Genomic DNA, 14,343 nt, shown 5'->3' on the forward strand with positions numbered 1-14,343 from the left:
TCCAAATTCAATGTTGGTCAAAGAAAGATAAAGTTTATGTCCAAATTCCTACTAAGCATGCAGTTACCAAATTTTGGTGTGGATCTCCTGGATAGGGTAGTGGGAAAATTCCCAATGAGGAGAACAACTAACAAATGGACAGTGTGTGTGACCCACCACTTCATAGATTTTGCTGTTGCAGCAGCTTGGCTAGAATATAGGCAAGCAACACAAAGTAAAAAAATTATGAGAAAAGACATCATACAATATCAAGTTTTCAAGCTTGATGTTGCACAAAATCTTATTTTCTATGGTGCATCAGAAAATGAGCAAAGATAAGACTCAAGCAATGATGATGATGATGATGAGGGTACTGATGATGAAGGTCCACCAGCAAAATGGCAAGAGCACCCAAAGCTTTACCACCTTTGCCATACAGGATATCAAATGCTAAGCATATGCCTCAGATGATGAACAACACACAGAAAAAAAAAAAAAAAAATCAAAATGCAGGTTAGAGGGTCGTAGAAGACTAACATTTGTACGATGTAGCATATGTCAAATGTTCCTTTGCTTTACATCTGAAAGAAATTGTTTTGCTCTTTTTCATAAGAAGTGGGTTTGAACTTCTGTTACATTTCTCACATAAAATCAGGATTATTTTATATGTTAAGAATAATTTTGTTGTAACATTCATATGTATTACTTTGCATTAACATAGACTGCAGGTATCACATGATACCATCTGAAAAACATATATAAAAATGAAAATAACATTTTTCTCTGTATTTTTTATTTATCTGTGTCCTTAACGCTTGTGAATATCAATTTCAATCAAATCAGACTTCGGACCAATCTTCAGGACTCTAGAGGTTAAGCACCATACATATTCACAACCAAGCTACTTACTATTTGGAAATAATGGTTTATTCTTTATACAAATTGAACAAGGCGTACACCATCAAGTATGAAAAAGAACAAGGTATGACTGACACAGTAAAAAATTAAATAATTAGTATAAACTTAACAGTGGAAAAAGTTAATACAATTTTTACAAACAAATATATGCAATACTATTCACATACACATCCAATGTGGCCTTTGCTTCACTTAGCTTCCACACAGTAAAATTTTCAATAAATGTGGCATATCGTACTGTAGTACGATACCAAAGTTGGTCACACTCATAACTGATACTGTGGATCTGTTGAGCTTAGGAACTTTGACCTAATTAAAAACAGTTCAACAAAATGCAATGATTATGTATTTCATATAAAAACATGGCTGAAGAACAAATGTTTCTGTGATCTCAAAGCATTAACTACTCTGTGCATTAATGTAATTGGCAACATAATGAAACTTTGTCATTTGAATATCCTGCCAGCAGTACGCAATGCTAAATTAAGCTCCTTAAGTTTGTCACTGGATTACGTTTGTGCATTCAAAAGATAGTTAGTTTGAAACCAAAGCCCAAGAGTGAAATTCTTTCAAGTATTTTTTTATTCAAACAGGTGTGACACTTCCCATGTGGGTAGCTCTGCCTGTGCTTCCATGTTATCCTTATTTAAACTAAGATTTTTTACTGGAACTTCCTTCTAAATTAGCTGATGATGCTGTTCCAGGCTTTACCTCACTCAGTGGTACAAGTGCAGGTATTCCCAACATATTACAGATTTTGTTCCTAATAGGTCTTATCTCCTCAACAGCTTCATTCCACGAAGTTTCACTAAGCAGCTGCATCGCTCCGTCAACATCTGGAGCTTCGGACATCTCGTCACCATACATCAGCAGGGCCTCGTACAGTTGAGATGCTGTCAATTTCCGTGCCCACACAAACGGCTGGCATATGTACCGAGCCAGCCGACCTAGGGCACGTTTACGCACAGTGCCTGGCACCTGGAACAAAAAGAGCAAAATAATTTTGTTACACTTCCTGCTCAATTAGCAATGTTGTCAGTGATATGCGACCTATAAGTTCATCTGTGAAAGGGGAGTACGAGTGTTCACTAAAGTACTGCAAGGCGACTTGTAGGTTTAGCTTACGTTCAGAGCCAGTTTAAGGCCCAAAGAACACAAGTCACTGCTTGGAGTGTCTACGGAGGCACCACAACTGGAAGATTTCTAAATAAGATGTATCACAATTAGTAGCGGTTGCTTGGGGTACCGAGCTGAGAGGGGCAGCGAAGTGCAAGATTTGTAAACAGTGAGCATCACAATTTGTAGCAATAACTGACACACGTGTGTGTGTGTGTGGGGGGGGGGGGGGGGGGGGGCACACCAAATGATAAAGTGCTTGTGTGAGAAGATGTTCTCGAACCAGCCCATGCTTCTGTGCAAAAAAAGGGACACTAATCCAATAGCCACACCCCTTTGTAACCACATACCTAACATATTACTAGTTGGGGGGATGAATGCTAACTTGGAAAGAAGCATTATCTAAAGTCATTAAAAACTTGCTATATACCATGATTGTAAAGTCTGTTGACAGCTTCAACATCATTAGTAAAAATAAATTTATATTTCTAAAAGGTATTTCTAAAACAGTGACCATGTTTCATTCATAAATGACGGTTTGGAACAGCTAGACAAGACGACATTGCATGCTTGTATATTCTGCGAACTTTCAAAAGAGTCTGACTGTGTCCATCACAGGATACACTGGTATGCAAACCATAAGGATGAAAATAACTTTTGCGTGATGTGTCATATCCCAGTAACATAGCTCAATTAAACTTGGACCATACATAGAAAGAACTGCTACAGGACAGTACAGAAGGTAATTGAAAGAAATCCACGATGAGACAAACAGAAATGACACTTTTATTCAAAGACAATAAATGCAATGAAGTCAATGTGATGAGTGCGGTTGACAACTGCTGGATGTTTGTTGGTACATGGTATGGGACCATGCAGCAAGACATCTCCCCAACTCATCTGAAACATGCCCAGTGGGATTTAAGTTGGGGAAACAGGCAAGCCAATCCATTCACTTTATATCCTGTAGTTCCAAGAGCTCCTCCATTCCATCTGTGCTGTTCAATGTGGTTGCCCATTGTCACCCATAAAAATTAAATTTGGGCTGAATGCACCCCTGAAACAAGGCACATGCAGGAGTACAGTGCCAAAATAATGTTGCCTGGTGAGTGTGCTGTCCAAAGATTTGGAGGTCAGTACACTGATATGACATGAGGATTCCTCACACCATAACACCCAGACCACCAAAACAATAATGTTAGACAGTGTTCCTGGATGCATTACATGTTCCCACCTCTCGCTATATGAGAGTACGTCCAGAATCGTGTTGAACTTTATCATTTTGATGGTCTGTGTGTTACAATGTGGGAAGCCATAATGATGCATGGGCATACTGACTGCAAGTCCTTGAACATGCTACGCTCACCGGTCAACACTGTTGTGAGACTGACTACTCCTCTATGTGTGTGCATCTATTCAGGAGTGCATTCAGCCTTGAATCCATTTTTGTTGGTGATAACACTTGGCTGCATTGAACAGCACTGGGGGGGAACAGCTCTTGGAACGAGAGGATATTCAGTGAATGGTTTGGCCTGCCCATTCCCCCCAATTTAAATCCATTCACGCACGTGTATGATGTGTTGGGAGATGTACTGCAGCACATCCAAATGCACCAATGTCCAGCCAGCAGTTATCAGCTGTGCAGGTGGAAGAATGGAACACCTGATTGCAAACAGCTCCTTACCAACTCTGTGGCCAGCACAGAAGCAACATTGCAGAGCTCAGGAAAACATCACAGAGCTGCACAGATGTCTGTGGTGATTACACATCCTTTTAAGAACCACATGCTGCCTTTGGCAACGTCCAGGATACCATCGTACATTGCAGTTACTGCAATGTAATTACTGTCTTTGAATAAAAGTGTCATTTATATTCATCTCACTGCATATTTCTTTCAGTTTACCTTCTGTACTATATTGCAGCAGTTCTTCCTATTCTTCCTATGCATGGTCCAAGTTTCACTGACAGTGACACATCATGAGAAATTTACTTTTGTTCTTAAGTTCTGCACACCAGTGCATTTCTGCAGAAAGCAAGCCACTATGGAATCAGTGGACTAATTGGTAACTGACTAAGATCTTACTTACAGGGCAGGCATCAGATTTAGATGTAAAAGAGGAATGGATAACAAGAGTAGAGTCTGACTGTTGAATGGCACGTTATGGAGTCCCACAAGGATCTGTTCCAGGTCCCTTAATTCTCATATAAATTAATTTACCTATTTTTGTCCACCAACAAAGCAAGTAACTTCATAATGTACGTCAACAGTCAGAGTATTGAGATTTATAACAAAATATATGGCACTCTAAACTAAAACCAATCTGTTGCTTGCAAATATTCTGAAGTGGTTCCCAGTAAACTCATAAGCAATAAATCTCAGCAATACAAACTACATCTACTGTTTGTACTGTTCTCGAGTGTCCAGCCGAGTGCAGTTGTCCTCGACACCTCTAGAATGAGCGTCTTCACTACATTCCATTTCCTTTATACTGTGATCACTCCCCACCTGTTCCCCATAATCCAGTTGAAAGACACATCGCGTGAAGTGTCAGGAGGTTGTCATTGTCGAAGGTTGAGCGTGGACCCCAGTCCCTCAGTGCTCCCATAGCCTCTGTTGGGCACAGAACTGGCTCTCGGTCAATTCTGTGATTTTAATTGGCCAAGAGCTGGGTCCCCGGCTTTGCTCAGGGTGTTGCCACTGTCTCTGTTGATCAGTCCACTGGGCACTTGTGTTTTAATAGTCTCCTTCAGAAACAATCCCAAACCGATGAGGTCTGTCTTAACACTCTCGATTGCAGAACACTGCGTGGCTACAGGGGACACAATGGAGTATGAAGAAATGTGTATTACAATATAAAGCACAACACAGTAGTGTAGATACACAAAAGGAAAACTACAATCGCAGAACCAAAAATTCACAAGGACATAAAATTGTCAAGAGAACCACAAAAAAGACTAAACCAACATTCATATCTATAATATATTTACGTACAATATCAAACAAATTAAACACACTAATGAAGAACGCAAGTATCCAATTCGCATACAGAACCAACAATAATATCCAACATAGACTTCAGTCAGGAAAAACAAAATAACCAACATACACAGAACTACACAAAATCGAATGTCAATTGCAATAAATTTTACTTAGGACAGCAACTTTAGTAGCAATAAATTTTACTTAGGACAGCAACTTTAGTATAAGATATCGAGAGCATGCAAAATTTAGCAAAAATAATCCATCTACATTTTCAACCACTTAAAGAGCTATAACCTTAAAGAAGAATGAATAGAGCTAGCAATGACAATTTTACAACTATTACTCAAAGATTTAACATTGAACATACTTGAAGAAATAAAAGTCTGTGTACACACATTACAATGTCCTGGTGATATTTTAAATGAACGAATGTATTTAAAACATTAACATTTCATTCACATTAATTTTAATTTCCTAACTGAAGACAATGGGTACACAGAAACAATTACCCACAGACACACTAATTACGAAGATCAGCCCAAAATGACAAAATCAATACACCACGCAGACTGTAACCATATAACATCTTTGGCCAACTGTCACTATTGTTAATCTGTCAAATTAGACAATAAAACATCAAATTATAAAAATTACAAGAATGGGTGATAAACAACATGAGCAAACCGCAAAACAGTCCCTAAGAGATATCTTCAACACTGCAAGCTCAATGGAATGTAAATATTATATATCAATTCTGTTGTTTGTGTAAGCATGGGAGGATGACTGTTCATGATGATTTTATGATGGAGTAAACTTTTTGTGGTGTTCTGTGCTGCGGAGGGGCGGCGAGGGGAGGCGGAGGGAAGGAGACAAAGGGTACCAACACATTCTGGATCCAAAACTACCTTCAGAGAACAACAAAACTTAATCGATGAATGTTTGTCTGGATGTCTTTTTTTATTACGATGTGGAAGGAGAAGGCCTTCTCTGTGTTGTGATGGAAGCAGCCAGAAAGAGGATAATAGTGGCCTCTATTTTTCTTTTAAAAAAATATGGGGGTTTGGAGATCTTTATTCCAAAAGCATTGCCAACCACTACTGAGGTACTTGCCCCACTGTTGTGACACAAGGCAGCAAATGGTCATATCACAAAACTCCTGAGGCTGCATTGTGAACCAGTTACAAATGTATTGCTTGACGTTCTCATCTGAAGTGAATTATTTGACTCTCAGTGCCTTCTTTAGCTCACTAGAAATGGCATAATCGCACAAAGACATGTCCAGACTATAAGGACAGTAACAGAGGATCTCCCGTTTGAATCTCTACACATGCTACTCGACGGTGTTTGCTCTATGGGGCCTTGCACAGTCGAGGAGTAGAATGGCCCCATGGCTGAGATGCCCTAGTAGTTTTGATTGTTCACTTTCAAAGAGTGGTCAAGGTTTGTAAGTATCATTGCTCACTCACTGTTGTTACATGCTGCAGGAAGTCGAAAGAAAGGGCTCCTGTGATAAAAGTTGAAGGTCAGCATACCCTTTTCTGTACTTGTTTGGACAGTGACCCTGGATGCTTCCACTGGAGACTTCGTTGTTCTGACTCGAGTCTGAACTGACGACACAATGTCTTGTCTTCAGCAACCAATTATGAAAGGGGCTTATTCCTTTCCTTGTCACAGAGCTGTAGACATTTAAGACAGAGTCCCATTCAAAATCTTTCCTGTGCTGGTTGAAGACTGAGGCATCTGTTGTGTGCACACTTTGTGAAATTTCAGTCTAGCCTTAATGACGGCAGGAACATTTCGGACGTCCAATCCAGCCTCTGTAACAATGGCTGTTACCATAATTCATCGGTCTTGAATAATAAGTGCATTCACCTACTGGACGATGACACCATTCCAGACCATACATCACTCGACAACATCTGTACACTTGTGCCATACTTCGATGAATTTCTGTTCCCCGCACTCATTCTGCTTTTAGAAAACATACACCCTTCCCCTCTTCTCTTTAAGCTTCCGTTTCCCTGTTTTCAGCATGAGTGTAGTGGGCCACTGACAAGTGTGCATGCTTGTTCTGATGTCATGTGGGTGTGTGACCGTGTCACGCAAGTCCCAGTTTGTGAATTCAGCACTCTTACAGGGACTACACCTTCTGCTGCAGGCAATAACATTAGGACACTTTCCATGGTTTTTGTGTTACAGCTGCCAGCTCATTTTTTTCTGAATGTAACTTATATGTGGGAACAAATAAACAGTTATTAAATGATAGGTCTTTATGCCACTAAAATTTAAATTAGCACGTTTTGCGGACAGGCTTTCCTTCACATTTTACTTTTGCCACATATTGGCATTTCTGTTAATATTTGCACCTTTTATTGTGAAATATTATTAATGAATTAATCTCAAATCCAGAATCTATGTTGCGTTGACACACTGATCTACAGCATAGTCGAAAGCTTAGCAGTTGGTAGTTTCATTTTCTATTATTTTCTTTTTACTTGTGCCCAGAGTCCTGTAGGGTAAATACATATGTAAACAACATAAACCCCAAATGTCTGATAAAAGTAAATATTGAAAACTCTATATTAAGTTATTTATTATATATTTGTGGGTAGTTGTCCCTGCAAGCATTCAGTTTGACTGCACTCTAGCTTCTAGTTTCTTTAAGTTGTTGTTATGCTAAACACTTATTTATTTCTTCCAAGACTGAAATGAAAACATTCTAACAACATTGGCTGTACAAATCGGCTGCTCAACCATCAAAACTTACCACTACAATTCACAGCTGGAGTTACTAAAGTACACTTGGGAAGACAGAGCATGGACAGATTCTCATAAAATTTTACCAGAAGGCCTATCGAACAGAAATTTTACCAGTGATGAGACATGGGTTTCCTATGCTAATACTTGGATCCCTACCCTTAAATGAAGAACTTCAGGATGCTATCTTCAACTGACTGCAACATCACACGGCACAATTTTACCTATATCTATATCTGTATATTTTCTCTGCAAGACACTGTACACTGTGTGGCAGAAGTTATATGATACCAATAATTCTACCATGTATTAAGTGAGAGAAAAATAACTATCTATATTCACCTTTACACACTTCTTAATCTCTCTTATCTTTTTCTCACAACACCTATGCAACATACATAAGTGGCAGAATAGTGGCCATATAGTCTCCTTTGATTGTAAGTTCTTTAAAATTACCCAACAGTGTTTCGTAGGAACCACCTCATCTCTCTTCCACAAGGATTCACATTTAAGCTCCAAGAGCATTTCTATTACACTTCTCTTAAGACTATATTGACCTGTTACATTCCTGGCAGTGAATTGCCGAGTATGTTCGATGCCTGCTGTTGCGCCTAATGGGTAAGGGCTACAAACACTGGAGCAGTACTCTAGTAGAATTGTTCACACTAATGTCTTGTAGCTATTTCATTTACAGATTCATTGAACTTTTCCAGAACTGTTTCAACAAATCTAAGTCTTCCATTCACCTTCATTAACACTGAATTTATGCGATCGTCCCATTTCATATGATGGAACTGAAAAAGTGTCTGCACTAATTCTCATGTGTCTCCAAAATAATAAAACTCTAGTTGGTACTTATGAGTAAAACAGCAGATCCTGGGGATGTTGGAAATCTATACAACTTTTTGAGGCATTTAGATGCCAAGACGGGTGCAGCAGAAAGGAAGTACACTTATTATTGACCTTTGCCCTGTACATTCGAAGGAAACGTAATTTCTGAGGAATGTAAACGTTGTGTTCCTCCAAACTGCACAAGTCATCTGCAGCCACTGTACCTCTGAACCTGGACATAATACACTCTGTTAAACCCAGATACAGAGTAGCAGTTGTGCAGAAATCAATTTAATTCTTTGACAGGAAGGGAGTTATGAGACTCTGCCTTGTACAGGCTGTGTATACATTTGTTGCTGCCAGGTATTCCGTAACGCAACAGACTGTGTTAAACAGTTTCACAAAGGGTGGCTGTGTCACATCAGTAGCTACTGAAGATGACACTGTTCCAGAAGCAGAATGGAGGAGCAAAACTGATAATTCTGAAAATGAAACATTCCAAAGATTTGTGATGATTATGTCCAGACTTCCATACCTGAGATTGATGCAAGTAAACTGCTTACGAAGCAACACAGGTAGAAGCTGGCAGTGATAATGAGGGAGAAGAAGAAGAAGAAGAAAAAAAGGAGGACATTGCCTCAAGTTTTGCTGATGCTGTGCAAGGAACTGATACTGCCAGGAATTTCTTTTTCTTTCTTAATGTGGATAAATTAATTCTAATTTACATCAACCAGCTGGAGCGACAACTTCTTTCACTGCCATATGCCAGAAGCACAAAATAACCATGACTTCTCGATTCTTTTTAAAAAGAAAAAGGATGTATTCTGTGATAACTTTCATAATTGTATGTTTCCTACATTTAAATTTGCAGCACAGGATATTGGTAATTTTGTAATTAAATAGCACGTGTATCACCTAAACATGCTTAAAATATGGTTCTGGGTCACTCTTTCCCCATTTATAGAACACCCCTATTTAAGGAAAAAATATATGGGTCCCCCCGAGATTAGTTAAGAAGGGGTTTTACTGCAGTTTTGTGGTAAGACTTTTACACTTCATGTAAAAAAATTAAAAACTAGTGTTTTGGGATTCATGTGCATTCTCCACTATGCAATCTTTCTCATTCAATTTTGCAGAAACTACTCATTAAAAAAAATTGATTTTTTTGTATCTTATAATCTAATATCAAAGCTTGACAATTAATTGGTTTGTTTTCCATTACTGTCCACTGTTATCGTCATACTTCGAAATTGAGTAAAATTACAGCGCATATTTTGAAAAGCATGTGGTAAGAAATGGAGTTGCTTGCCAGCTTACATTTGGTGCATTTTAGGTCATACAATGCTGTGTATGAAATGTAGCTAACATATTGCAATTGTTTTTAATGCCGGAAGGAGAGGTATATCACTTTCCAGTCTTGAGTAAATATAGGGCATATCTGGAAGTTGACGAGGCTGTCAGTGACATGCCATACACTAGACTATTGCCACCTGCTGCATCTTGTTGCTTGTCGTATCATTCCTGGGGGAGCAACAGTGTTGTATGGATAACCGTTGCACTACAAGGCTTTTACTGCATGATGGAACATTATCAAAATGCTCTGCTTTAATCTTTTAATCAGATAATATTAGGTTCTTTCTCTTTACTATAGGGTTTACCTTACATTTACCCACCAGCACTGCCTTTCATTACGCCAACTGAACATTTTGTCCAAGTCCTCTTGGAATCCCTTGCGGTTCTCAAGCGATAATAATTTATTGTACAGAAATGCGTCTTCACTGAACAGTTGTATAGTGCTGGTGACATAACCTGATAAACACTTTATATACAGGGTGTGTCACTAACTATTGCTACCAAGAATAACTCCGGAAGTATGACAGGAATTGAAAAGTTTGTAGGACAAAAGTTGCATGGGACAACAGGGGCCATAATATGACGTTGGTTTTTTGTTACTAGGTGGGGTCGCTTCAGAGATATGAAGATCAACTTTGTTTTTTTAAATGGGATGCTATAATGTGGTACTTATTTTCTGATAGTGGCTATTGAGACAAATCCAATGATGTGTAACAGTAAGGTCTTTGAAGGTCAACGAAGGTCACAAAGGTGACATGAACGTCCATTAGAAGGTATCAATGGAGTGCTGCAATCTTATCATCATGGATTGAGTGGTATTCCTTATCACATCGGCACTTATCGAAGCACATGCTCTGACAATTCTCTCTCACATATCTGTAGGTGTGGTTGGAACATTTTTATAAACAATGTAAACAATGTCATTTGCGAATCCCCACAAGAAAAAAATCAAGAGGCGTACGTCTGGTGAACGAGCCGGCCACGACACATCTCCTCTGCGTCCAATCCAACAATTTGGGAATTGTCTCTGCAACTCATTTCTAGCCATCAGCAATAAACATGCTGGACACCCAGCATATTGATACCACATTCAGTTCCTTGTTCCTAAAGATATTACTTCCAATAACAGACCTAATGTTTCTTGCAGGAATGTGGTGTACTTCCTACCATTAAGATTTCCTTTGATGAAATAAGAGGCCTACAATTCTGTCCTCCAGGATCCCACACCATACATTCACTGACCACGGTTTTTGGTGTGCAACTCGCTGCAACCAGCGTGGATTTTCAGTTGCCCAATAAGGCAAGTTATGCAAATTAACATTTCCATGGTTCGTGAATGTATCCTTGTCACTAAATAAAATCAAATTAATAAATGTGCCTTCCCTCTGAATCTGAAGTTGAGCCCATTGGCAGAATTCAATGTGATGCACACAATCCGTACCAGTTAATTCTTGGAGGAGACTGATATGATAAGGATGATATCCATGGTGATGCAAAACATGAACAACACTACTCTGGCTCATGCCAGATTCCCTTGTGATTTGATGTGATCTAACACAAGAATCTTGAACCACAGTGGCAAGGGTACCAATTTCTGTTCATTCGTTAGTAACTTTCCTTTGCCGGATATGTTTCCAATTCATTAAAGATCCAGTTGTTCTCAATTTATCATACACACATTGAAACATACGACATGTAGGGTGAGTACATTGAGGATATCTTTCAGTGTATAAGTCTCTAGCTCTCACTGAATTTCGTTGGCGTTCTCCATACATGAGAAGCATATTGACTTGTTCTTTGAAGGAATACATCATTCACATTCGCTTGATTCGATGATGTTCCTCTTAACTTTCCTATTAAGTGTTGTATTGTGAAACCGTTGAGTGGTGCTTACATGTCAATGGCATGTTAGATGGATACACCATGTTCGGCGAATATTTATTATTTGCACGATAGAATTGTCAGAGCATGTGCTACGATAAGTGTAGAAGTGATAAGGAATACCAATCAATCCATGAGAAGAAGATTGCAGCACTACATTGAACTCAGAATGCTCCAACAGACTGTGGCAATGTAGGAGGTAAGAGGACAAATTAATTGCTCAAGCCTTAACTACCAAGCATCGCCTTTCAGACTGCTATGATTTTTTGTCTCATGATATCTCACATGCTCCTGTGCACTCTTGCATTGTTGCTTCTCTTCGTTTCTTATTTATGGGCCTTGAGAGGTCTCACAGATGTACAACAGTGTTTGTGCATCATCGTTCTGTTGAATGGTACTGTTTCTCAATTGTGGGGACAACTGGAACTTCCATGCAATATGTGGATGTTCAAGAACAGCTCAGTGAATCCTCAGGTGAAGGCCTTGATGACAGCAATAACAATCCTGATTTTGAGATATTTAGTGATCACGACAATAATTCAGAATAGGAAACAAGTGATGAAGATATGACACCTGATTATTATGATGGGGAAACTTACATATTCGGTAAGAACAGATGTTTTTGCTGGAGAAAACAATGGCCGCCAGCAACACAACACTGTCTTGAAGCTTCCAGGACTGCAACAGATAGCGAAAAGACTCAGAGAAAACCCTGCTGTTCTAGAGGTATGGAAGCTGTTCTTTACCCAAGATAATGTAGATGAAGTCATTCTATGGATACATCTGAAAATATCTAAGCTTAGAGTACAGTATGCAAAATATCACTTGTCCTACTTACAAGATGCTGATAACACTGAATTGAAGGCACTAATTGGTCTATTAGTGTATTCAGCCATTTTCAAATCGGGGAATGAGTTGGTTTACAGCTTGTTTGCAATTGATGGAAAAGGCAGAGATGTTTTCAGATGCACTGTTACTTAAGAAAGATTTCTGTTTTTATTATCTGCATTACGATTTCGCAACCCACATGATCGGAGGGGACAAAGAAAGTAGACAAGTCAGTAGTAATTTCTCAAATCTTTCTGCATTTCACTGAGAACAGTCAACTCTGCTACTCTGTTGGTGCAATGGTGTGTGCTGATGAAATGGTTGTACATTTCCGTGGAAGGTGTGGGTTTAGAATTTATATGTCAAACAAACTGGCAAAATACAGACCGAAAATTCAATGCTTACTCATGTATGTACAAATTACTTGTACAAACATACATTTATTCTGGAAAAGGCAGTGGTGATCACACCCTTTCAAATTGAGGTAGATCACAGTATTCCCACACATGCTCTTCTGAGACTGGCAAAACCTACTGAAAATACATGGAGAAATATTACAAGTGACAACTCATACTCATCTGTAAAACTAGTCATTGAACTTTTGATAAAAAGGCCTCACATACATCGGCACACTGGAAAAAAAATAAAAATGATATGCCACAGCAGTTTATAACTAATAAGAACACGGGTGTGAATACGATTGTTTATGGTTTTACAGAAGACATGACACTGGTTTCCTTTGTGCCCAAAAAGCCCACAGCTCCAATCTGATCACTTCCATGCATCATGCAGTAAACAGTGATCCCGAATAAGGAAAACTTGAGATCATCCTGTTTTTGTAACATGACAAAAGGTGGTGTGGACTGTCTCGACCAGAGGTGTGCAGCTTATTCATCAAGTTGCTGGACAAGAACATGGCCTTCGGTCATTTTCTTCACATTAGTGGATGTTGTTTGTGGTGTGAATTCTTATGTGGTACTCTAAACTTATCCTAAGCAAGAAGTAATGATGAGATTGACCTTCATGAAGACTCTAGAAAGAGATCGTGCGGAATCTCTATCTACTGTTATAATTGTAATACACAAATTAAAAATAGACCACAAATTTTGCTGTGTTTTATTTGTCTAAATGTTTTAAATCCAAATTTTTACAAAATCTACTTGCAAGAAGTGTAATGAATGTCAGGAAGTCATGAAAAAAATATTCAGTAAGACACTGGTTTTGTATATAAAAAATAAAGAGGTGCTCTAAGACACCACACTGTAATAACTGTTTCCTGTCAACATCCATAGTAGTTAAGGGTTAATTCTGGCAAAGGAACATTAACAAACATTTTCCAAAGTTAAATACCTCTTTTTTTATTGTTAAATGTGTGTGCTTCATAAATAATGAATATGGTTTTTTGTACTTGTTATTAGTAGCACATTACTGAGGGTCTCCTTCTGTAGTCGAAGTATTTTGACGACTCTTTCCATTGCTTCTACCTACAGCAGCAGACAATGTGTTGCACGCACTGGAAACCAGCCACCCCAACACCCTCGCTGGTCACTCGCATTGAAGGAGTAACTTAGATGGCCACACTTTCTGGACACCACACACACCCAACCATTGCTCGAGCAAGAAATACATTTTTCAGAATCACATATTTGTGTATGTGTTCCACATGTTTTTATTGCAGTTAGTAGTTAACAATGTAG

General features: G+C 38.8%; 1 protein-coding gene across 1 annotated transcript in view; it reads right to left on the reverse strand.

The window, feature by feature from the left end:
* Nucleotides 1–884: 884 nt before the first annotated feature.
* Nucleotides 885–14,343, reverse strand: part of LOC126428194 (tubulin-specific chaperone D) — a 195,790-nt gene continuing 182,331 nt past the window's right edge. The window contains exon 18 of the mRNA XM_050090110.1: nucleotides 885–1,875. Coding sequence (XP_049946067.1) covers nucleotides 1,549–1,875 — 327 coding nt within the window. The 3' untranslated portion in view covers nucleotides 885–1,548. The remainder of the gene's footprint in view (nucleotides 1,876–14,343) is intronic.

Source organism: Schistocerca serialis, chromosome 12, assembly GCF_023864345.2.
Source record: "Schistocerca serialis cubense isolate TAMUIC-IGC-003099 chromosome 12, iqSchSeri2.2, whole genome shotgun sequence".
NCBI classification, from domain to species: domain Eukaryota; kingdom Metazoa; phylum Arthropoda; class Insecta; order Orthoptera; family Acrididae; genus Schistocerca; species Schistocerca serialis.